The sequence below is a fragment of the Passer montanus genome, unplaced genomic scaffold, assembly GCF_014805655.1.
Source record: "Passer montanus isolate IOZ18808 unplaced genomic scaffold, ASM1480565v1 scaffold37, whole genome shotgun sequence".
NCBI classification, from domain to species: domain Eukaryota; kingdom Metazoa; phylum Chordata; class Aves; order Passeriformes; family Passeridae; genus Passer; species Passer montanus.
This window is the reverse complement of record NW_024368485.1, coordinates 4,249,943-4,272,142: the sequence shown is the minus strand read 5'-3', so window position 1 is coordinate 4,272,142 and position 22,200 is coordinate 4,249,943. Positions and strand designations below refer to the sequence as shown.

General features: G+C 50.8%; 2 protein-coding genes and 1 long non-coding RNA gene across 9 annotated transcripts; 2 read left to right on the top strand and 1 right to left on the bottom strand.

Annotated features, from left to right (window-relative positions):
- The first annotated feature begins 907 nt into the window (after window positions 1-907).
- On the top strand, window positions 908-6,181 carry FBLN7 (fibulin 7). Of its 2 annotated transcripts, XM_039716897.1 has the most exons (8): window positions 908-1,002; window positions 2,191-2,350; window positions 2,441-2,611; window positions 2,931-3,056; window positions 3,140-3,277; window positions 3,656-3,793; window positions 4,794-4,932; window positions 5,049-6,181. In XM_039716897.1, the coding sequence occupies exons 1-8, from the start codon at window positions 910-912 to the stop codon at window positions 5,419-5,421; spliced, it is 1,338 nt and encodes a 445-aa protein (XP_039572831.1). In that variant the 5' UTR covers window positions 908-909; the 3' UTR covers window positions 5,422-6,181. The 2 variants fall into 2 exon arrangements, with proteins under 2 accessions (XP_039572831.1, XP_039572830.1); XM_039716896.1 differs by lacking the exon at window positions 908-1,002 and having other exon boundaries at window positions 1,937-2,350.
- Window positions 3,812-5,250, bottom strand: LOC120505933. Its single transcript, XR_005628377.1, has 3 exons — window positions 5,125-5,250; window positions 4,128-4,218; window positions 3,812-4,040 (listed from the first exon to the last, which is right to left on the bottom strand). It is a non-coding gene; the product is annotated as an uncharacterized LOC120505933 (long non-coding RNA).
- Window positions 6,182-8,847: 2,666 nt separating the features above from the next.
- On the top strand, window positions 8,848-22,079 carry ZC3H6 (zinc finger CCCH-type containing 6). 6 transcript variants are annotated; one of them, XM_039716883.1, is made up of 13 exons: window positions 9,164-9,281; window positions 10,678-10,820; window positions 12,896-13,076; window positions 13,357-13,485; window positions 14,036-14,291; window positions 14,492-14,631; window positions 14,720-14,836; window positions 15,757-15,868; window positions 16,388-16,497; window positions 16,959-17,212; window positions 17,665-18,167; window positions 18,543-18,782; window positions 19,655-22,079. In XM_039716883.1, exons 4-13 carry the CDS (start codon window positions 13,408-13,410, stop codon window positions 21,154-21,156), a joined length of 3,312 nt encoding a protein of 1,103 aa, XP_039572817.1. In that variant the 5' UTR covers window positions 9,164-9,281; window positions 10,678-10,820; window positions 12,896-13,076; window positions 13,357-13,407; the 3' UTR covers window positions 21,157-22,079. The 6 variants fall into 6 exon arrangements, with proteins under 6 accessions (XP_039572818.1, XP_039572816.1, XP_039572814.1 ...); XM_039716884.1 differs by lacking the exons at window positions 9,164-9,281; window positions 10,678-10,820 and adding an exon at window positions 8,848-8,987; XM_039716882.1 differs by lacking the exon at window positions 10,678-10,820 and having other exon boundaries at window positions 9,149-9,281; window positions 13,357-13,482; window positions 14,510-14,631.
- The last annotated feature ends 121 nt before the right edge of the window (window positions 22,080-22,200 follow it).

Here is a 22,200-nt window from a genome sequence, read left to right as displayed (position 1 = left end):
GCTGTAATTATTCATCTTCTCCAGAAGGAGCAGAGCAGGGTGGGGTGGATGGTGCTGAGGGGGCAGGTGGCCTTGCAGGGCCTGGTGTTTTCCCCATTTTCCATCACGTGTTAAGGTTTGTGGGATGGGCATTCCCCTGGATGATGAGTGCTCCAGCTCTACAGCGTGCTGGGGGATTTCACACTGCAAGAGATCCCCATGGAAAACAGCAATGGGAGCTCCAGTGGGAGCAGTGGGTGCTCCCACATTCCCTTCTCCCTGACGGGTTTCCTTCCATCCCATCTGCATGCTAAGGAACCATCGCTCCTGCTGCAACCAGGGAGACAGGAGCCTGAGGGGGTCCCGGGAGGGCAGGAGCCCCCCAGACATGTCCTGGCCCTCCCCTTCTGCTCCTTCTCCTTTTGGGGGGAATTCTGCTGCTTCCATAGCTGGGGCTGCTCAGCAGCGACCAGAACCGGACCCAGCACCTCTTGCCTTTCCTTGGGGGAGACCGGGCTGGAAATGGGGGGACCGAACTGAGGGCAGGGGGAAGGCATTTTGGGGCTGGGGAAAGGGATGCAGTGACTGAGGTGGGGTGCAGGAGCTGGAAAACGGGGAACCGAGCTGGGGAGGGGGCGCAGGGCTGGGAAAAGGTTTCCCTGCCCGGCGCAGGGGGGCTGACAGGGGCTCCTGCACGGTGCCCGCTCTCGGCAGCACCACAAACAGCTTTGCGGGGGGAAAAGCCACCCTCCCGCGCCCCAGCCGCCGGGCATGGATGCCCACAGCCGGTGTCCCGGGGGATGGGTGCCCGCAGAGCCCGGCCGGTGTCCCGGGGGATGGTTGCCGCAGCGCCCCGCCGGTGTCCCGGGGGATGCGCGGGGCCGGCCCGGCGCCGGGGCGGGGAAGCGCCGCGTCCCCTGCAACCGCACCATGGCGGGGCCGCGGGGGGCGCGGGGCCGCCTCCCGCCGCTGCTGCTGCTGCTGCCGCTGCTGCTGCCGCTCCCGGCCGCGCCGGCCGCCCAGGTGAGGGGGCACCGGGACCCCGGGAGGGGCTTGGGGGGGCGCGGGGCTCCTCTCCGCTTCCCGCTCGCTGCCCGCTGCCGTGAGCCCCGACAGCCCCGCAGCGCCGCTGCCCCGGCAAACAGGTGGGCAAAGCCCCAACCCGCGCTCGAACTGCACAAGAGCCGCGCTTAAAGCGCGCGCGGCTTCTTTTGGGCTCTTTTCGCCCTTCTCACCCCACACCTGAAGCTGCCCCCGAGCACACCGGCAGCAAAGGGTCCCCCTTTTGGGGCTTTTTTGGGGGGATTTTCCAGCTTTGCGATGGCTCAGCATCCCGCCGGAGCTCGCGCTGGCTCACGGAGTTAAACCCAGCCCTAACAAAGAGCTGTTTATTAAAGCCAGCGACGCGCCAGCATCTATTTGCTTTTGCCTCCTTCCTCTGGGCTCGGGGTATTCCAGAGCTGCCAGCACAGCACGGCTCATCCCCCCGGCAGCCCGGGATCCCCGGACCTGCCCCCGGGGAAGCAGAGGACACCGAGCGCATTGCTTGGGCTGCTGTGTTTGTCCTCTCTCCACCCTCAGCAGCTCTTTGGAAACGGGAATCATTCCACAGTGCGGTTATGGAAAGGGGGGAAGAAATCCCTTTGACCAGGTGGGACAGAGCCCACCACCTCCGCTCGCTTTCCCGGAATTCCATAGCCCCCAGCCCAGACCCTGTGTGCTCACTGCGCTCCCCAGATTTCTGAGCTCTGGGAACGGCTTTGCTCTTTTTCCTCGGTTTCAAGTCAATTCCACAGGAATCCCATAATAACGGTGCCCGTCTCCGGCATGAGTCAGTCCCGTGGGAGCGATCGGTTTGCAGGCAGGAGTCCCACCAGCGTTCCTGGCCACGGCAGAGCTCACAAGACAGCTGTTTTCCTCTTCTTTTGTCATGTGGAAGTGGGACAGGGCTGGAGCTCCTGCAGGATGAAACATGAGTTATAGCATCTCTCCCACAAAGCGATCCCAGCCCTGCCTGGAGCGCAGGCCTAGGTGGAAAAAACTCCTGGATCTGGATAAATGCAGGGAAAAATACAAAGTCAAGGCGCTCAGGGAACATCGGATGCTGCGGAGCTCCCGCGCTGGCCTCCTCCCATGGGCAGCAGGTTGGCTCCTGGGAGGAGTGGCAGCACAGGAAGGTCCCCATCCCTGTCCCTGTCCCTGTTCCCGCAGAGCTGCCTCAGCAGGCAGCAGCTCCTGGCTGCCATCCGGCAGATGCAGCAGCTGCTGAAGGGGCAGGAGACGCGGTTCTCCGAAGGGCTGCGCGCCGTGAGGAGCCGCCTGAGCACCATCCACGCCTCCCTGGCCAAGGCCGCCCCGGAGCCGCCCCCCGGTGAGTCCCTGGGACAGCATTCCAGGGAAATAGGGTGGCTTGGAAGGATAGGGCCCCCTCCAAACTCATCCCCTTTCCATGGTCTCGCAGCCGCCTGTCCTGCCCTCCAAGCCCCTGTGGATGGGAGGAAGTTCGGCACCAAATATTTGGTGGATCACGAGGTTCACTTCGCCTGTGATCCAGGATTCCAGCTCCTGGGCTCCAGCACTCGGATATGCCAGGCCAACGGCAGCTGGACAGGGCAGGAGGCCCGCTGTGCAGGTACATTGTCTGCCCTGGAACATCCTTTGGAAAAGTGGATTTATATAAACATGGGGGGATATCGGGGTGCTCAAAGTCGGGAGGGATCGCAGCTACCCCCCAAAGTTCCAGGGATGCTGCAGCTCCCATGGTTTTGGGATTTCTCTGTCTTAAGGAAAACTGGGAATTACAGCTGGAGCAGCTCAGCAGGAGAGATGAGGGGAAATGGTATCCTGCCTATGACGTGCCATAGGGTACCAAAGCATCCCGGTGTGTGCAGCACTCCTGAGCCTTGCTTCCCAAAAGGAGATAACACGGAGCATGCCTGCTTTCCCTGCAGAGATCAGAGAGTGCTCAAGCAGCCCCTGCCAGAATGGCGGGACGTGCCTGGAGGGTCTCAACCACTTCAGATGCCTCTGTCCCCCGCAGTGGACCGGGACCACGTGCCAGTACCAGGCTCAGACTGGTGGGTGCCCCTTGCTGGGGGATAAACGGGAGTATTTCATCCCCGACCTCATCCCAACTCCCCATCCCGCCGTTTTCCCGCAGCTCCTCCCACCTGGAGCGTGACGGGCGACCCGGCCTTCAGCCGGCAGCCCCGCTGTGCCCAGATCGCCCAGACCCAGCAGTGCAGCTGCGATCCCGGCTTCCACATGAGCGGCACGGCTTCCAACGGGATCTGCCAGGGTGAGCCGGGATACGGGCGGGCTGCGGGGCTGCCTCGGTGCCCGGTCCCCTCACAGAGCCACACTGGGAGGGACCACAGCGGCTCAGCCCCACCATCCCAGAGCACACAGCACGGGATGTGCTGGGTCCAGCTGGTGCTGGAATATCTCCAGTGGGGGCTGCTCCAAGCTCCCTCGGGAGGCTCCAGCCCCTTGATCCAAGCCATGGATGGCTGAGTGCAAACCGGGCCCAGTGTCGCCCTCTGCGGGACACCGCTGGTCACAGCTGCTCCCGTTCCCTGGAATCTGCCGTCAGCCCCTTCCCAGCCCACCTCAGGCCCGCTCCCTGGGTTTTCCCAGGAGGCTGGAGGGAGATCTTGGTGAATCCCTGTCTCCGCAGACCTCAACGAGTGCGAGGTGTACCAGCAGCAAGGGGGACCCCGGCTCTGTGCCCACGCCTGTGTCAACATTCCCGGCTCCTTCCACTGCTCCTGCCCCGCCGGATACGTCCTGCTGGGCGATGGCAAGAGCTGCGAAGGTGAGGAGGCTGGAATCCCCTTGGTCCCAAGTGCTCTGCCATTTTCCCCCACTTTTTTTTCCATATCCAAGGGAAAGGCTGGTGTAGAGGGGAGGGGGATGATGGAGCGATGCTTTGCAGGATGGCAGCGGATGGAGGATGTTTGGATTGGCAGGAGCTCCAGCTGGATGTGGAGCTGGGTGGGGAAATGAATCCCAGGGTTGTGCTGGGGAAGGGAAAACTCCACCAGAGTGCTTCAAAAGAATCCCTAAAAATGAAAATAAAATGCTTTTCCGGAGGCATGGCTGCACCTCTCCCTCTCCTCCTTTCCCTTTCCCTCTCCCTTCTCCTTTACCTCTCTGGATGATGGAGCGACACTTTGGGTCTGCAGCTCCTTGAAGATGACCCCACTGTGGCTGTGGGCATGTTCCTGGAGCAGGGAAATCCTGGGAAGAACCAAAAGTAATGTTAAACTTCCAGAATTCCATTATCAGATCAGAGAGTGGCAGCATCTCTCCCAATCCAAGGAAACTGGGGTGCAGGTGGAAGGCAGCGGGTGGGAATGGTAGGAGGCCAAAACTGCTGAAAGCCTCCTGTAAAACCGGGAATTTTTTGTGCCCTGAAGTGTTGATTGCTGCAGTTCGGGGTGAGAAAATCCCTATTTCCCCATTCCTTCCTGATTTTCCTGTATTCCATGGCATCTCACTAATGCTCCCAGCAAATCCTCTGCATTCCAGCTCCTGCCATGCGTCCCATGGGCGTTCAGTAAATAAAAAGGGATGGTGTTTCCAAACAATCAAGCAGAAAGTTTGGAAAAGCAGCTGCCTTCCTGCTGGCAGAGAGCTGCTCTTAACCCCTGCTGGCCCGGGGCAGAGCTTGGGGAGAGAATTCCAGGATGCTCCCATATTTTTTGGATTGCGTTTAACCTGTTTCAAGGCGGTTTTGCCTATTTTCTGATGGAAAGGTGAGCTCACTTGGAGGCTTCCAGGCCCTGACCCCGCTTCCCGCCCCTGTTTTCCAGATATTGACGAGTGCTCCCTATCCCAGGACAACTGCACGAGCGGGAGCACCTGCATCAACACCGGGGGGGGATTCCAGTGCGTCACCCCGCAGTGTCCCCCGCCCGCTGGCAACGTCTCCTACGTCAAAACCTCCCCCTTGTAAGTGCGGGGCACAAAATCCACGGCACGGCATCCCTATGGATCCAATGCCAGCGGGGCGGGGGGCACGGAGGCCGCGTTCCCGAAAAATCTCCCGTTGCTTTTCCTTTTTGCAGCCAGTGCGAGCGCAACCCGTGCCCCATGGAGAGCCGCTCGTGCCACCAGGCCCCCAAAACCATCTCCTTCCATTACCTCCCTCTTCCCTCCAAGCTCCAGACTCCGGCGCCGCTGTTCCGCATGGCCACGGCGGCGGCTCCCGGCCGGCCGGGCTCCGACAGCCTCCGCTTCGGCATCGCGGGCGGGAACAACCGCGGGCACTTCGTGGTGCAGCGCTCGGACCGGCACACCGGGGAGCTGCTGCTGGTGCAGAGCCTGCAGGGGCCCCGCACCGTCCACGTGGACGTGGACATGGCCGAGTACCTGGATCGCGCCTTCCAGGCCAAGCACCTCTCCAAAATCACGCTCTTCGTCTCGGCTTATGAGTTCTAGGTGTGGCTCCTGCTCCCTGCTCGGCATCCCACGGCTCCCAGGGGAAGTCCAGGCTGGAGCTGCTCTGTAGACATCCGGTCCCTCCCCTCTGTCCCAAAGTTCTTCTTCTATGTGTATCTAGGTGGATTTACACCACCAAATGAGGTGGACAAGCAGTGGGAAGCCCCATCCTCATCCTGGCTCCACAGCCCTGATTTCCTTTGAATTCCCATTTTTTCCTTCGAATTCCCATTTTTTCCTTTGAATTCCCATTTTTTCCTTCAGGAAGCAGTGAAGCCAAGTGTGTGGGAAGAGGGAGGCTCGTGGCCTTTCCTGCTCCCACCTTGATGCACCCAGTCCTGCTCCCTAAAAATACACTTCCACTTCCCTTTGGATGCTGAGAATCCCCCTGGCAGCCTGTAGGGATCGAGGTCTGGTGCCTCAATCCCCTGGGATTGATCAGGGCTGGAGCACTCCATGAACATCCACCCGGGTGCCCTCCTTGGCAAGCGGGGCAAAGGAGGAATTCCAGGGCTATCCCTGCTCCTTAAACCTCTCAAATGGGGATCCCCCATGGATCCTCCTCACAGCAGAGCTTCAGCTGCATGTGGAGGTGGGAATATTCCCTGCTTCATCAGTAAGAGCCTCCATCCTGACGTAGGAATGCTGGGAAGAGCTGGCATTCAGCTTTTCCCAGGGGGATTCACCCTCCTGCTTGTGCATGTTCTGCATGTTCCCTCATCCCACTGGATTTAGTACAATTAAAGGATGATGTAAAGGATGTCACCGGAGTGAAGCACCTGATGGATGTGTGGATGGGGGGAATGCTCACCCGGAGCAGGCCAAGGGGAATTGGGGTCTGGGAGGGCAAGAACCTGTCATCCATGGCTTTATTTTCCTGCTTTGTTTTGTTTGGGAGAGGCTGGCTGACACCAGGGGGCTCATTCCCACTGGAGCATCCTCATCCCTGAGCATTTTCAGCCTGGAGCATTCTTTCCTCCCAAGGAATCCTCACCCTGGGAATCCTCATCCCTGAGCATCCTTTCCCCTGGGAATCCTCACTCCCTTACATCCTGCTGAGCTGCACCCACTAAAACCATTCCCACTCCTTGTCCCGGGGAAAGAGACCTCCCAAGATGGATCTGTCTCCTCTGGGCGACTGAGCTCCTGGATTTTTGGGGGATATTTTTTGGAGCCTGGGAAGGGGTTGGATCTCTCCAGCAGAACAAGAAGGGACATTCAGGGCTGTTGTCGGCGGATGGAGGATGTTTGGATTGGCGGGAGCTCTGGCTGGACGTGGAGCTGGGCAGGAAAATGTATCCCAAGGTTGTGCTGGGGGAGGGAAGGGAAAACTCCAGAGTGCTTCAAAAATATCCCCAAAAATGAGGAGAAAATGCTTTTCTAGAAGCACGGCTGCTCCTCTCCCTGCCGCTTCCCAGCCTGGCTGGACATGCTCCTCCAACGGGCCATGACCCTGTTGTGGGATGATAACAAAATCTGGGAATTGAAAACCAGGAATCTGGGAGAGGACAAGCTCCCGACAGGGCAGAATCGTTTCCATCTGCTGCTTTCTCCGGATAGCACAGCTGGAGACGGGCGCCTGGACCGCGCTCCGGAGGCTTTTCCTTGCGGCACCATCCCAAGCTGACAACATTTTCCTAATTCCCGAGGCCAGGGTGAGCTGGTTTCTCCCTTCCAGCCCTGGAAAAGTTTAAGTTCGGCTCTTTGCCTTTCTCAACCTCTGGCTGCCATTCCAGTTGACTAAAGGAGATTTTTTTTTTCCCTTCCCAGAGCAGCCGCTCCGGCATCTTTCAGACTTCCTGAGGTTGGAATTTGCAGAGCGAGGCTTTTCGGGTCTTGAAATACAACTTTCATTTGGGAAAATAATATCTGGGAGCTGAAAAAATAGCAGGAATGCTTCTGCTTCCTTTTGGTGGGCACAGCTGGCCCCAGATGTGCTGTCCCAAAACCACCATTTCCCACCCCAGAATATGTAACCAAAACTTTAGGATTCTTCCTTCGAGTCCAGATTTAAAATCCCTTTTTTTTTGCTTGCCTATGGCTTGGGGAGATGACGCTGAGTCCTGTGGGCATCAGCTCCAGGGCTCCACCTGTGCTGATGGGGCTAATTAGTCCTAGGCTAATTAGTCCTAAGCAGCCCTAATGACGCTCCCCAGCCGCCACCACCTCGTTCCCTGTAGGAATGCTGTTTTCCAGCCTTTTCCTTGGATTTACCTGATTTCCCTGATGATTTGGATCTTTAGTCCTGTTTGCCTTGCTCAGGTGTGCGAGGCCCAAGGGAGATTAATCTTCCCTTAAGGAGCTGAGGCTCCTCCCACTCGGAATGCCATGGGAATCCATGCGAGCGTTCCGCCCTGTTTTTATAAAGTTTATCCGGTTGCTAGCACTGGAAAAAGCCGAGCTCCGCGTCCTGAAAAGCCCCGAGAGGCAGGGAAACAGCCTGGACAGGATAAAAATGTAACTTTCCCCGGGAACGTTCTGATTAAACGTCATTGGAGTGACTCTGACAAACACGTCTTCCCTTCGCCCACCACATTTTTATTAAGTGACTGTCTTGGAACCACTTTATCGCGGGCTTTGTCACGCCCTGACCCCGACGGCGACTCCAGGGACCGCTTCTGTCCCGCCCCGGGGCCACACGCTCTCGGTTTAATTACGAGCGTCACTAATTAATGACGCGAGGGCCGCTTCCCCTCACACACACCGGCCGCCAGGGGGCGCTGCCCACAGTGCGTGAGGGGAGGGGGGGCGGCGGCCATGACGCAGTGGCGGGAGGGGAGGCCCATTCCCGCTCCCGGTGCCCGTCCCGGTTCTCGCCAGGCGGAAGCCGCCGCCCTTTTCCCCCTTTCCCTCCCTTTTCCCCCCTTTTTTCCCCACCATTCCCGGGGGGACGCCGCCGTCACGTGACGGGCGCGGGGCACGTGACGCCACGCGCGGCGAGGCCCCGCCCCCTTCGCGCGCGCACGGCGGCGGCGGCGGCCGAGGGGAAGCGGAGGAGGGCGGGGCCCGCGCGTGACGTCGCCGCGAGGTTGACGGGCGTGGCGGAGAGCCAATGAACGCGCGAGACGCCGCGGCCGCGGCCAATGGCGGCGCGCGGGGGGGGCGGGCCCAGGGCCGCGGCGGAGGAGGAGGAGGAGCACGGCGGGCGGCGGCGGCGGCGTGAGGGGACGCGACGACATCGCGGCCCCGGCGGGCGCGGAAGACGCTGTGGCGGCGGCGGCGGCGCGTGCGGGCCGCGGGCGCTGAGCGAGCGTGTGCGGGCAAAGCGCCGGGGGCCGCTGCCGCCGCTGCTGCTGCCGCCGTTCTCCTCCTCCTCCTTCTCTTCCCTCAGCCGCCGCCGCCATTTTGTGCGAGTGCCTCGCGCGGGCGCCATGTTTGTAAGGAAGAATTAGGGCCGCCATCTCCGGCCAGCAGCACCTCCCTCCCCCCGTGTGTGTGTCCTCCCGCTCTCCTGTGCCCCGGGGCTGCCGCTCGAGCCGCCGCCGCCGCCACCGCCTCCCCGCAGCGCCCGCGCGGGGCGGCCGGGCCCGGGCGCTGAGTGCCCGTTAGTGTCTCACTAAGTAACCGTGAGTGCAAACCTTCATCATCTCTCCTCACTGAGGGGCCCGGCCCTCCTCCTCCTCCTCACCGAGCCGCCCCCAGCGCGGCCGTGCGCGCCGCCGCCGCCGCCGCCTCCTCCCGCCGCTCCGCACCGCGGGCAGCGGCGGGGCCCTGCCTTCCTCCACCTCCCTCCTCCTCCTCCTCCTCACCACACCACAGCCAGGCACAATGGCCTTTGAAAGCCTGTTCTCCAAACCCCCAAACCCAGTTCTTGACCCAAACATGCCCGACTCTGACAGGCAACATGCAGGGGACGAAAGGTCGAGTAACATTCTTCTCTCTCTCCGCTTCTCATAATGGTGGTACTTAGTGGGGTGATGCTGGTAATGATGATGATGATGCTGATGCTGATGATGATGCTCTGTTAATGTGCCTGAGGGGGTTAACGATGTTTTTGGGGGGCAGGTCACCTTCAGGCTGGAGCGGGGTGGTGGTGGTGGGGAATGCAAATTGGGGAGGGGGGTGTCACTGCATTAAAAGTGCATTTTTTTTAGCAAAGTTTTAATTTTTCCTTTTGGAATGCATGCGTTTTTACATCTTCATTGATTGATTCTGGCTGGGAAGGGGGGCTGTTTGCCATTCTTTCCATAAATTGCACTTTCCAGGGGGTGTCTGTTGAATGTCACCATTGTTCTCTGTCTCAGGCAGGAAAGGGTGCTCCGAGTTGGGCGGGTTTTTTATTTTTGGCTGTTTTTGTTGATACCACAATCTCTCACTAGAGCCATATTTAACGTCATTTTCTTGCCAGATTCCACCTTACACATTTAACTGGATCTTTTTTATGCAGATTAAGGGCTGACTGACGTTATCTTTGCCACCTCTCAATCCCCATGCGCAGAAACCCAGAGTCCTGTTCCTGGTGAAAGGACCTCTGTTGCTCCCTCCCTCCTTCCCTCCCTCCTTTTCTCTCCTGCAGCTGCTGGAAATTCAAATCCTTTCTCCAGGCAGCTCTGGCCTTCCTAACTAGTTCCAAAAATACCGTGCCAGGGTGGCAGTTGCCAGTGCTTGATCCTGCATCTACCCTGAGCCTTCCTGACAGAGCTGCAGGAGTTAAAAACGCCGGGGTTTTGGCATTCCCAGGGCTTGGCCTCCCCCCACACAGCTCCACAACCATTTGTGGTACTTCAGAGGACAGGGAAACACTGGGAAAAAACCCAAACAAACAGACAAACAAAAAGAAAAGCTGCTGGGTAAATGCAAAACTGTTTCCTTGTTGGAGAAAAGAGCCCCGAGTTCTGTGTTATAAATTGGGAAGTGGTCCCAAAATGCTCCTCGGGTTTAGTGCAAGGGTCAGGGCAGAGCCCAGAGCTGCTGGTGCTTGTTTCCCCTTCCTGCTTGTCCTTGGGAAACGCTCCTGGGATTTAGTGCAAGGGTCAGGGCAGAGCCCAGAGCTGCTGGTGTTGTTTTCCACTTCCTGGTTGTCCTTGGGAAGTGATCCCTAAAATGGGCCTGGGGTTTAGTGCAAGTCCAGGGCAGAGCCCAGAGCTACCAGGTCTTGTTTTCCCCTTCCTGCTTGTCCTTGGCAAGGGTGGAAGTTGTGTCATGCTCTGTTTTCCAAGCTGAGTGCACACCAGGAACCCGCTGGGAGCTCTGGAGCTGGGGCAGAGCTGTGCTGTGGAGTTCCTGCAATCAGGCTGTGACTTTTCACTGTTTCAGGGATTGAAAATATCTGTGGAGTTCTCAAATCCTTGAGGACAAGCCCGAGTGACTCCGGGTAGTGCTGGGAGCAGAGTTTTTCCAGCTTGGAGTTCTCATCCTCTCACCAGCTGTTCCCACCAGTACAACCAGTTGTGACACTGGTAATTGTGCAATAGAGCCAATAAGTGCCACCTAACAACCTAATTAATTTTAATTTACAAGTGTTGCTTTATAATGTTTTAATTTATGAGGTGAAGAGCAACAATACACACGACCTGGGAGATCATAACTTGTACTTTTTCTAAAGCTTCAGCTCTGTAAAATGAGTTCATTCACTTCAAAAAAGGCCCAACTCTGAAGTTTTTGTGTTACACCAGGTGTGCAAATGTAGGACCAGTAAAACCAGTTTACTGCAGGGAACACCCATACTGGCAACCTCGTAATTCCCAATCAATTTGTGCAGCAGGAATTCTGTTAATAGTTTGATTTGAGCTGAACTGTTGAATGATAAAGGAAATTACTTAGTAAAGAATAATTTAAAAAACCCTGTCAGTCCACACTTGGAATATTCCAATTTGGAAGGTTGTTTTAATGCAGTTTTCTCAAGACAGGAATGTTCTTTAATTAGTTTTAGTTAATTCCTGTTGTTGACAATATTTTGGTGAGGGGTCTGAGCCTTCCAGCACAGGGGTCCTGGAAAGATTTTTCCTGCAAGGATTTTGTGAGGATTTCTTGGTTCTGTGTGGGTAAATCCATGGCAGGGTAAGGAATAAGTTGGAGGCAAGTTTCTTTACACAAAAATCAGTGCCAGATTTCCCAGAAAACAGCTTGAAATTAATTTACTTTCACTTTTTACTGCTCCCAGCCACCCTGTGCTTTTATTTGATTTTCCCCGTGAAGATTCAATTATTTGGAGTTATTTTTCTTATTAATTCCTAATTTCTTAAGCAGCACCTTCATACCAAAATTTGGAGAATTTTAACCTAAACTAAAATTATTTTTAAATAAAAAGAAGGGAGACAGGAATGAAAATTTTAAAACCTCAATAATGTTTGAGGTTAAAGATTCCCAGAATATTTCAGAAAATGTATCCTGGGTTTGGACTTAAGGAGCTTCTGGAGTAAATCTTCTTTAGGCATAAGGAATTCTATTTTTAAGGATGACCTGAAATAAGGTCAAGGAAGGGGAGCTAAAATCCAGGTTTTAAGGTTAGAAATAAAATTTAAATACCAAAATTAGGATTTTTTGATTCTCCCTTTCCAAATATTTGTGGAACTGCCCAGGGATTTCATCAGGTTGCTTTTCCCTGGAAGATCATTTGGCTTCTGTGCCTTTCTGATCCATTTGAGAGCTGCTATAGGAATCCAGTGGGATCAGAGAGTGGGATTGTTTTCTGGGATTATTTTCACATATCCATCTAGATCCAAGTGTCTGGAGGTTGTGGGAGAGGGGGAACTCGTGAAAGGAGGTTCTGCTCTCCCTTCCTGGTGCACAGCTCCAGTTTGGGATTTAAATGGGAATAAAAGCAGCTAAACCAGAAGAGAATTCCTGCTTTGGCACTTCCTTGAAAAATAACTTACTTTCCAAGAAATGGTATATTTGACCATTATCTTTCCAATCCATATTTATCCAGTTGTTGGGTTTTTTCCTTATTTTTCCTTCTTTTTCCTTCCCCCCCCCCTTTTTTTTTAACATTCTTGAAGCTCAGTCCTTGGAAAAGGCTTGGATGTTGTGGAAAAAACTTAGAGATTAGAGGACTTTAGTAATCTTCCCTCTGTCATGCAATCCAAGGGATTGTATTACTGAGACTGGTTTACTTGGAAAGTTATTCCAGTCCTGGATGCATCCCAAAAGTGGAAATCCATGAGTGTAATTCCCAGAGGAACTGGGACATGGGAACAACTTGTTCCCAAGGAGTATTTTCTGTAGGTGTTTTATGGAAGAGGATATTTTAATTGATCCTTGAGGGAATGAGTTTAACTGGTATCATCAAAACATAATTGGATTTTTGGGATAGCTGCAGGTGTTTCAGGGACATTAATGTTCCACTTTTATTTCATTAATGTAATTGGAAAAAATTCCAAGTCATACAACAGTCATGTGTTCTCCCTGGCATATCCATTTATCCCAAAAATCACAGCTTGGGGTTGCTTCAGACTTCATAACTGTTTTTCTCCAGTGACAGGTGAGCTGAATGATAACATGGAATTTTATTGTCTTCCTGTCCCTCTTCCAGGGAGGATGGAGAGCTGGAAGATGGGGAAATAGATGATGCAGCCTATGAGGATGTGAAGGAACACGGCTCAAAAGGGGAGGATAAACAGAAAAACGAGAAGGGCCACCGGAAATCCCGGAAAAAACGCAAAAAAGAGAAGGAGAAGAAAAAATCCAAAAGGAGAAGACGGGACAAGCATAAGGTTAGGGCAAAACCCAACATTTTGGAAGTGCTGGTTTGATATAGGGGTGTCCATGACAAGGATCCAAGAAATTGGCAAAGGAATTAAAATGGTTTTATTACCATTAAAAATTAAAGTGATCTTAAATGTTCAAAGCCCAGTTCTTGGAAGCTGAACCAGAGGGATTTGAGAGTTTTTAGGATAATATGCACAATGTAAATTTATCACTTTTGTGGTCATTATATTCATGGAAAGAAGATGATTTCCTCAAAATTCCCAGCTTTTTTGTTCTGTTTTCTAGCATAACTCCCCTTCCAGCGATGACAGTTCCGACTACAGCCACGACTCCGACATGGAGCGCACAGAAAGGCCCCACAAAAAAAGCAGCAGCTCTTCCTACAGGGATTATGATTCCTCCTTCAGTCAGGTAGGAAGTTTCAAACTCATTCCTCATGTCCTTATTGAGGTGACATTCCAAAAATATAAATATAAACAGTGTGGGTTTGGAAGTTTGGCTCCATCCTTGTGCCTGTTTTCCTGGATTTCTGGAAGCACATCCAGTTCTCATCTTCCTGAAGGGATTCCCAGATGTAAAGCAGGATCTGTGGTAGAAAATAAGCCTGATACCAATTCTTCTTCCATCAGCTATCAGGAATTAAGGGATCTTTATTATTAAGGAATGTTTTTATTGTCTGCACTGGATTTAGACTGGACTCAAAGGAAAAAACTCTTGAAAAGTCACTTTTCAATATCTAAAGTTGATTCTGCTTTTGGGAGCTCAATTTTCTTGGCTTTTCTCAGCTGGTGAATTAAAAATATTATTTTTTCATGAATAACTGATTTTCCCTGTCTTATTGATGCTTTTTTTGGGCAAATCTGGTAATGACGAAAAAATTCCATAAATGGATTTTTAGAGCTGTTTGGAGGGGTGGGATTTGGAAATACAGAATTGCTTCCTAATGCAGTCCCTTTCCTTACAGCATGGACACGTGTCAGGGAATTACATGAGTTCCCAGAAAATGCAGCATAAAAAAAATGTCAAAAGTAAGGAATATGACAACTACAGTCATTACAGTGATGAAAACTTTGGCAATTACAACGAGGAGGAAAAGGATGAGGATTTTGCTGACCAGCTCAAACAGTACAGACAAGCTAAAGAGACTTCCAGTGGGGATTTGGGACCTCCATTCCCAAAGGAACCAGTGAAGAAACAGGGCATGAAAGGGATCCAGAAAGGTAAGGGGAGTTTTGGTGGCATTTTTGGGGTGGAGACCTGGATGAGGGAAGCTGCCAGGGATGGTTTTCCTGGGATATTTTGGCTGGTCAAAAATAACATTTCCAACAGTAAAAAAGGAGGGATTTAATTTATTCCATTTGTCTCTCTTTGATGCCATGAGAGAATCATTTTCCCTTAATTTCTGTCATCCTTTTATGAGGTTATTCCTGTTTTCCAGGCATTTCCCAACGAGGGAACAACTACAACGTTGGAAGAGGGCGTGGAATGCAAAAGAAACTGAAGCGCAAAGATCGCGGCAGGGGCAGAGGTGGCAATAAAGGATCCGATGGCTTCCATGAGGTACCTGCAATTCCAGTCCTTATTCCCAATGTGTGCATCATCAGTGCTCCAAAAAGAAGCTGATAAAATGTGGATTTTTTTTTTCCAGGATGGCAAACCAGTGAAGAAATGGGTTAATATGAGCCAGGAGTTCATCAACCAGCACACAGTGGAGCACAAGGGCAAACAGATCTGTAAATACTTCCTGGAAGGGAGGTGCATTAAGGTAAATTTAATTCTTTTTTAAGATGAATTTTTAGCAAACTTGTGAAACTCAGTATTTTGATTTCTGGTGTGCTGAGGATTTCCAGATGGAATTATTTGTGGAAAAACACACCCTTCTGTTACACAATTTTATTTAAATTCTAATAAAAATTGAAATTTTTATTAATAAAAACATTCTAAACTTACCCTGAGAATGATAATATATTAATGATATAACTTCTCACAAGTCTGGAATCTAAATAGGCAATAATTCATGAATATATTAAATTATTTCCTGCTTATTTGGGAACTGCTTTAAAGTTTAGTGGTGCTAAACTTTAAAAAGTGGGATTGGTAGAAAACACAACCACTGCATGCTTCTCACTTTTATTTGGTTCCTTGGGATTTAGTGGTGGAATTTTCTGTGTCTTACCCAAATGGTAGAAATAAAAGTGAAATGTTGTGTTTCTTGCTGCCTTTAAATACCTTTGCCTCAGATGACTATTTGCTGCCACCTTCAGTTTTAGAAGGGACTGGAAGAGCACTTGGTGTCTTTTTCAGGAAAATAAATCCTAAAAAAGTACCCAAACCCCCATCCAGCAAAAGAATCCTAAAGAATAACAGAATATATTAAAGTAATTCAACAAAATATTATTTCAGTGCCTTTTTAATGCAAATTCCTAGGTGAAGGCAGAGAACAGGGATTGTTTTCTGTCACATTCCATCTGTTCCTTTGAATTCCAATCCAGGAATTTTCCCTATGTCCAGATGTTCTCTATTTACAGTTTTTATTGCTTATAATGGAATTTAATATTGGTAAAAATGAAAAATCTCAATTCAGCTGAGGAGGATGTTCTTTTTGCTATGGATTTAAATTACTCAGCGTTTCAGATGCATAATGGTTTTTCCTTGTTTGTTATTTTTTTCCCAATTTATTTATAGGGAGAACAGTGTAAATTTGATCATGATGCAGAGATTGAAAAGAAAAAGGAAATCTGTAAGTTTTACATTCAGGGTTACTGCACCAAAGGAGAGAACTGCATTTACTTGCACAATATCCTTTAAAAGTATTTCTAAATTCACCTGAAATGTTAATTTCTATTATTTTATTTCCATTTATTTTTATATAAATGGTTTCTAAAGGGGAATGCTTTTTAAGAGACTACCATCTACTGTGTAGATGAATTACAAGATTCTTTTTCTCAAATACTTCAGAGGAAAAAATAAATATAAAATGACTGATTTGTAACATTTTCAAAAATAAATTCCCTGGAATTTTTGATACATTAATCCACACCTTTAAACCCCTGATCTGTTCCCCTTTGTCATTATTTTGGTGTTTTCCTCTGGAATTGAGACCTTTCCCTTTTTAATCACAACTGGAAAATTAAATCTGAAGGCCACAGAAATGTCATTTTTAGGAGGATTTTAAATGGAAATAAGAGGTAAGTTGGTTGTTAGCTTCTAAAATTCCTACCATAACAATGAATTCCTGATGAAGAATTGAGGGATAGCTGCCAGGTGGATTTTACCACCTTCCCAAAATGTTAGAAATCCTTAATTCCTTCCTCACATGAATTCCCCTGCAAGTTCTACCACACAGGAGCAAAGTGTTATCAAGGAGATAAATGCAAATTCTCTCATGCGCCCCTGACTGCAGAAACCAAGGAGCTGTTGGATAAGGTGAGTGATCTGGGTACTGGGATATCAGGAGTGGGGAAGGGATGGAGGAGCCTTTTCCATGTGCTCTGGGAAACACTGAGCTCTGTTTTATTGGGATATTCCCTCTCCAGTCATTGCCCACCAGGTTTTAAAAAGGGGTGTGAATCCAACACTAAAAACTTGAGGAATCCTGGAATAACTCCTTCCACTCCTGGTTGAAAGAAGTGGACTTGTGGGAAATTGTTCTTTCCTGAAATAGAGAAGTATTTTCTTGGCTGGGATTTGGTGTCCTGAAAAACAACTCCCAAAAATGGGTTTAGAATTCCTTTGAGTTGGATGTCAGTATCCAGCAGTATTGTAGCAAATAACAGGAAAGTTGTTTATTTAAATATGGAAATAATATTTCAGAAAAAGGCGCAAGACTAAATTGAACTGGAATACTGGAAAACTGATGAAATATTTGCCACATGACTTTCTTCCAGGTTTTGAATAATGAGGAGGAACCCCAAAATGAAGATGAGAAGGAGCTGGAGGAACTCCGGAAGCGGGGCATTGTTCCTCTGCCCAAACCCCCGCCGGGGGTCGGACTCCTGCCAACGCCCCCGGAGCAATATCCCTTCTCCGAGTCCGACATGGAAAATTACCAAGATCCTTCAGGAGATTATAAGAAAATCCCATCTCTTTTTGAAATCGTTGTGAAGCCCACTGTGGATTTGGCACACAAAATTGGGAAGAAGTAGGTGTTGGAATTCTGAGGAGAACTCTCCTGAATATTTATAATTTAATTTTTAATCATTGTTCCTGTCAGGATTCTGGGCTAAGTTTGAGGATCTGCCAGATAGCTGATACCAGGATTATTTCCTGTTTTCCATAGAAAGGAATTTAGGCCTGACCTTCCAGAAGTTGACTCTTGGTTTGCATCTTCATCTGCAGGTGGAGCAGTTTGTTCCCTGCTCCAGTCTTTTTGTAGTTGGGTTTTTTTGGGGCAAAACTGATGGAGATGAGCAAATATTGGAAAAGTGGTTTTGGCCAAGTTAAGGAATGTGGAATGGGTGTAGTTGGAAAATAATGCTCCTTTGGGAATTTTATCCAATGTTAGGTCAAATAAGAGTGGGAGGGGGCAAAGAGAGCCAACTGTTGGTGTTTGTAGGTCCAAAATTTGATTCCTTGATTTTCTTCTGCTTCCAGGCCACCAAGCTTCTACAACAGCGCGTCCCCCCCGCGGCCGCCATTCCAGGGCAACGACCCACATTCCCAGCACATGTACAATCCAGGCTCGAGTCCAGGGCCAGGTCCTGGCATGTCCCAAGGACACAACGGGCCCCCGATGCACCCCGGCTCTCCTGGGCACCATCCCTGCGGAGGCCCCCAAGGGCCGGGAATGCCGCAGAGCCCCCCCATGCAGGGCGTTCCCCCGGGATACATGGGCCCGCAGAACCAGACTGGAATGCCCATGCAGGGGCAGCAGGGTGGGCCACCCCTCACCCCGCCGGGCATGGGAGGATCCTACAATTCCCCTGGAGTGCAGGGGCACATGGTGAACATGCCAAGGGACAATCACTGCCCGCCGGGGCCGCAGTACCAGCAGATGCCCGGCGAGTACGAGCCCATGCAGAACCCGGCTGACTTCTATGACAACTATTATTCCCACCAAGCTGTACACAACTTCCAGCCAGCCAATAATTCTGGAGGTAAGGACATCTGCTGGATGAATTTTGGATAGAAACTTCATGGAATGTCTTCAGTGTTCTGGCTTTCTCAGCTGGTGCGGTTCAGTTGTGTTGTTAAGTCATGTTATGCGTTAGGGTGAAATGGGATATTGGGAAGAAATCCTTCCCTGTGAGGGTGGCGAGGCCCTGGCAGAGTTTTCCCAGAGAAGCTGTGGCTGCCCCACCTCTGGAAGTGTTCCAGGCCAGGTTGGCTGGAATAGGGGAAGGTGTCCCTGCCATGGCATGGAGCTGGATGTCCTTTAAGCTCCTTCCCAACCCAGTTCATTCCATAATTCCATGTTTATAGCTTGTCAACATTACTCTAGGATAACTGCTAACGGGAGTTTTGTCCTGCAGATGGAGCATGGCACGGAGAATTCACGGATCACCAGGCTCACCTCATGGCTCCGGAGTCGCACGCGGGCGGGAGCGAGTCGGACTGCATGGGTGGCCACATGGGCCACAACCAGGGCATCAACGTGCCCGACTTCCTGCCGGCCATGCAGAAGGCCCTGTACGTGAGGCTCAGCCAGAAGCACCAGCGGGATGGAGACTCTGCCAGCAGCCAGGGCCAGAGGGCCATGAGCAAAGATGAAGGTGAGCAGGATTTGGTTGGAATTCTCATCATACTTAATGGCCGTGGTCAGCAAATCAGTTGATGTTGACTCGCGTCATGTCACTGTTCACAGTTACTGGGAATAGTTATTGGAAGCAGCAGCAGATCAGTATTTTCAGCTCTTCTTCCCAGCTTATTCTAGGATCTTAATGTAGGTTCAGTCCATCCTGGCTCCAATGAATACTTTTTGGATCTAGTTGCACTTTTCAAAGGTCCTTTGGTTGATAATTACTTCGGAAAATCCCTTGTTGGACCAGAGGGGCTGTTTCTCGCTGCCAGGACTGGAAGTGCATTCTCTGTCCTGTTTCTTCAGGTGCACCTCTTGATCTGTTTCCTATAGAGCAGCATTTTTGCTTCTCTGATATACTTTAAAATAAAATACTGTAATTTCTTCCCTTCCTGAATCTCAACCTCTCCTACAAACTTTGGAATCTGGTTTAAGCAAGGCAGCAAATTGGTAATTTACCTGGATTAAAGACCTCTGCAAGGGGCCATTTTACTTTTCCTTCTCCTGTCAAGACTCAGATTTTAGATATGTTTTTTTTTACTAGTTCTGATAAGGATTGTTTGAAAGCAGGTTACTTTCCCAAATTAATATTGAAGGATATGGAGACACTCCCAGGCTGTGTTGCATTCTATCTCCATTACCTCCAGGTTTTTGTGTTAACAGCATTTCTTTAATTAAATGGATGTAGGTTATTTGAGGTTGTGATTTTTATGACACTGGGAGTGATTTAATATCAGATCTTTCCAGTTTGATTTTACTGAGGAGTTTCCTGTTAGGGAGTGTTGGATCCTCTAAGAATTATTTGCTGGAATAATCTAAATTTTGTGGCATTTCTTTGATTTTTAGATGACAATGTCAACTGGTATTCCAGCAGTGAGGAGGAAGAGGGGAGCAGTGTTAAATCAATCCTCAAAACCTTAAAGAAACAAAGCGAAAACTTTAGGAATCGGCAACAACATTCCACGGAGCAGCACATGCTTGGGATGCCTACAGATCCCAGGCTGGCAAAAGACAAAGGTGTGGGGCCTCAGGCTGCTGACCCCAGACTCCGGGCCTCTCCAAGGCCCAATCCCAGGAAGCCTTCGGAGTCGGCGTCCCTGGATCCCCGGCTGGCCCGCGATCCGCGGATGCACAAGGTCAGCGAGGGCGGCCACCCCGGCCCCTCCCTGGCCGGGGCCAAGCTGGATTTGCACCACGCCCACGCCGGAGTGAAGGTCAAGCAGAAAGGGCTGGATGATGATGAGGAGGACTCGGAGAGAGAGCTGAGGGAACGAGCTTTCCTCATTCCCTTGGAACCTCTGCCGGGCGTCACGTTACGGGATCCCCGCTCCCAGCTGCGGCAGTTCAGCCACATTAAGATGGATGTGACCCTGATGAAACCCAACTTTGCCAAGCACATCGTGTGGGCCCCCGAGGACTTGCTCCCAATCCCTCTGCCTAAACCCGACCCCGTCTCTTCCATCAATTTACCTCTCCCTCCACTCATTGCTGACCAGAGACTGAATAAACTGCGGAATTTGAAGAACGATCCGCACCCCAACGCGATGCCAGCTGATCCCCGGCTCGCTGCCAAGGCCAAAAACAGCCTTGTGGGCCGGGGTGGCTACTTGGATCCATCCACAGATTCCCATGCCAGTAGCTCCAGCAAACTGGGGGATCCTCGCTTGCAAAAGAACGTTGATCCCAGGCTCCACAGACTGTCGAGTGCAGACACTCACCACGGAGTTGGGAAGGATTCCCACCCTCCCAAGTTTGACCCCCGGCTCGCCAGAGCTGCTGCCAGCTCATCCCAGCCCTCGGAAGCCACGACTCCAAAATCCGACCCCGATGCTCTGCCTCCCTATGCACCCAAATTATCATCCAGTGGTGTTAGGCTGGGAACTCCCGGCTCCATCCTGAGTGGGATCAGTTTGTACGATCCCAGGGATCACAGCTCATCCTCGGACACGGCTCCAGCCAGTTCGGGAGAGAATGGAGAGAACCAGAAAAAAAGTATTTTGAAAAATTCCAGTAAAAATGAGCCGAGTCTCGTGGAAGATGCGTCCCAGCAGAAGGCTGCCTCCAACACGGAAAAACCCACGGAAGGATCAGCAGAAGCTGCTTCAGACAAGGCAAACAGCACCAGTAAATCTCAGGCTAAACACTCCAGCGCTGCCCCTGCCGTCCATAATCTCCCCATCCAGGCTCTGTCAGGATTAATCCGGCCCCAGTACAGCGACCCCAGGCAGGTGAGGCAGCCCGGACAGGTAACGCAGGCCCCGGAGAGCGATCCCAACGGGGAGTCGGATGATAAATCCTTAAAAGATGTTTTCAAGACTTTCGATCCAACTGCTTCCCCGTTTTGTTAGCAGACGGCTTTGGAGTCTTTTTACCGTTGTGGGTATTGCAGTTCTCTGCTGTTTTGTACCTGGGTTACCTCTTTTGGCTTTATTTATTTTTAAATTATAATTCCCACCACTTTTCAGCTGCTAATCTCCGAACCACACGCAGTTCTCCAGTACGCTCGAGTGTTTGCAAGGCTGTGGTATTTTCTAGAGAATCCTTTTTCTTTCCAATTTCAGGGAGACTAATAATTGACCTGTAGAAAGGAAACCAATCCCCCCGGATCGTGTTAGAGCTGAGAAAAGCACTTTCATTGTAAATAAGTCATGGAAAATTCCCAGAGCTGTATATGTGTGAGCTGCCTCTTTCCCAACCACCACTTAGATCCGATTGCCACATTTGTATAGATCCAAGCAATATTATGTACATGAATTCCCGGGAGAGATGCCGTTCCAGGACTGCCAAACCCTTGAACTGATGGAAAACCTCACGGGAATGAATTCAAAGGAAAGCGTCGCTCCTCCTTTTCCAATGAGTTGATGTAAGACACGGACAGTTTTTATTCCTGCAGTCAATATTAGTGTAAAAGAGACTATATCACATATTGAGGATGAAAAATGTCATATCTTTTAAAAGTATTTTATTCTATGCTGTACATAGAAGAAATTGTGAAGTACATAACTAGCAAAAGTAACTGTTCGAAGTGGAGAAAACTACATTGTCTAATACGGAAAAAAAAAAGGTTTTTATTTAATTTTTTTCCACGCCTACACGATTGGGATTTAGTGCTCCGAGTTCCATTGTGGTGTTCATGTATTTCAATGTATTTTTGTATTCAGCTGCTTAATTTGTATTGCTTTTTTTGTATGGCTGTAACTGCAGTACTTGTATTCATGGTGTCTCGACGACATTTTTAACAAAACAATTAAAAAGGGTACAGTTAACTCCTGGAGATGACTCCGTGTGCATACGGTGGCAGCTGGGAGGAGGGGCCCTAAAGCTGGGCTTTTTGGGATGCTTTGTGGGGTTTCAGAATAACCTTGTACCTGATCCCAAGGTCTCATGGAGAG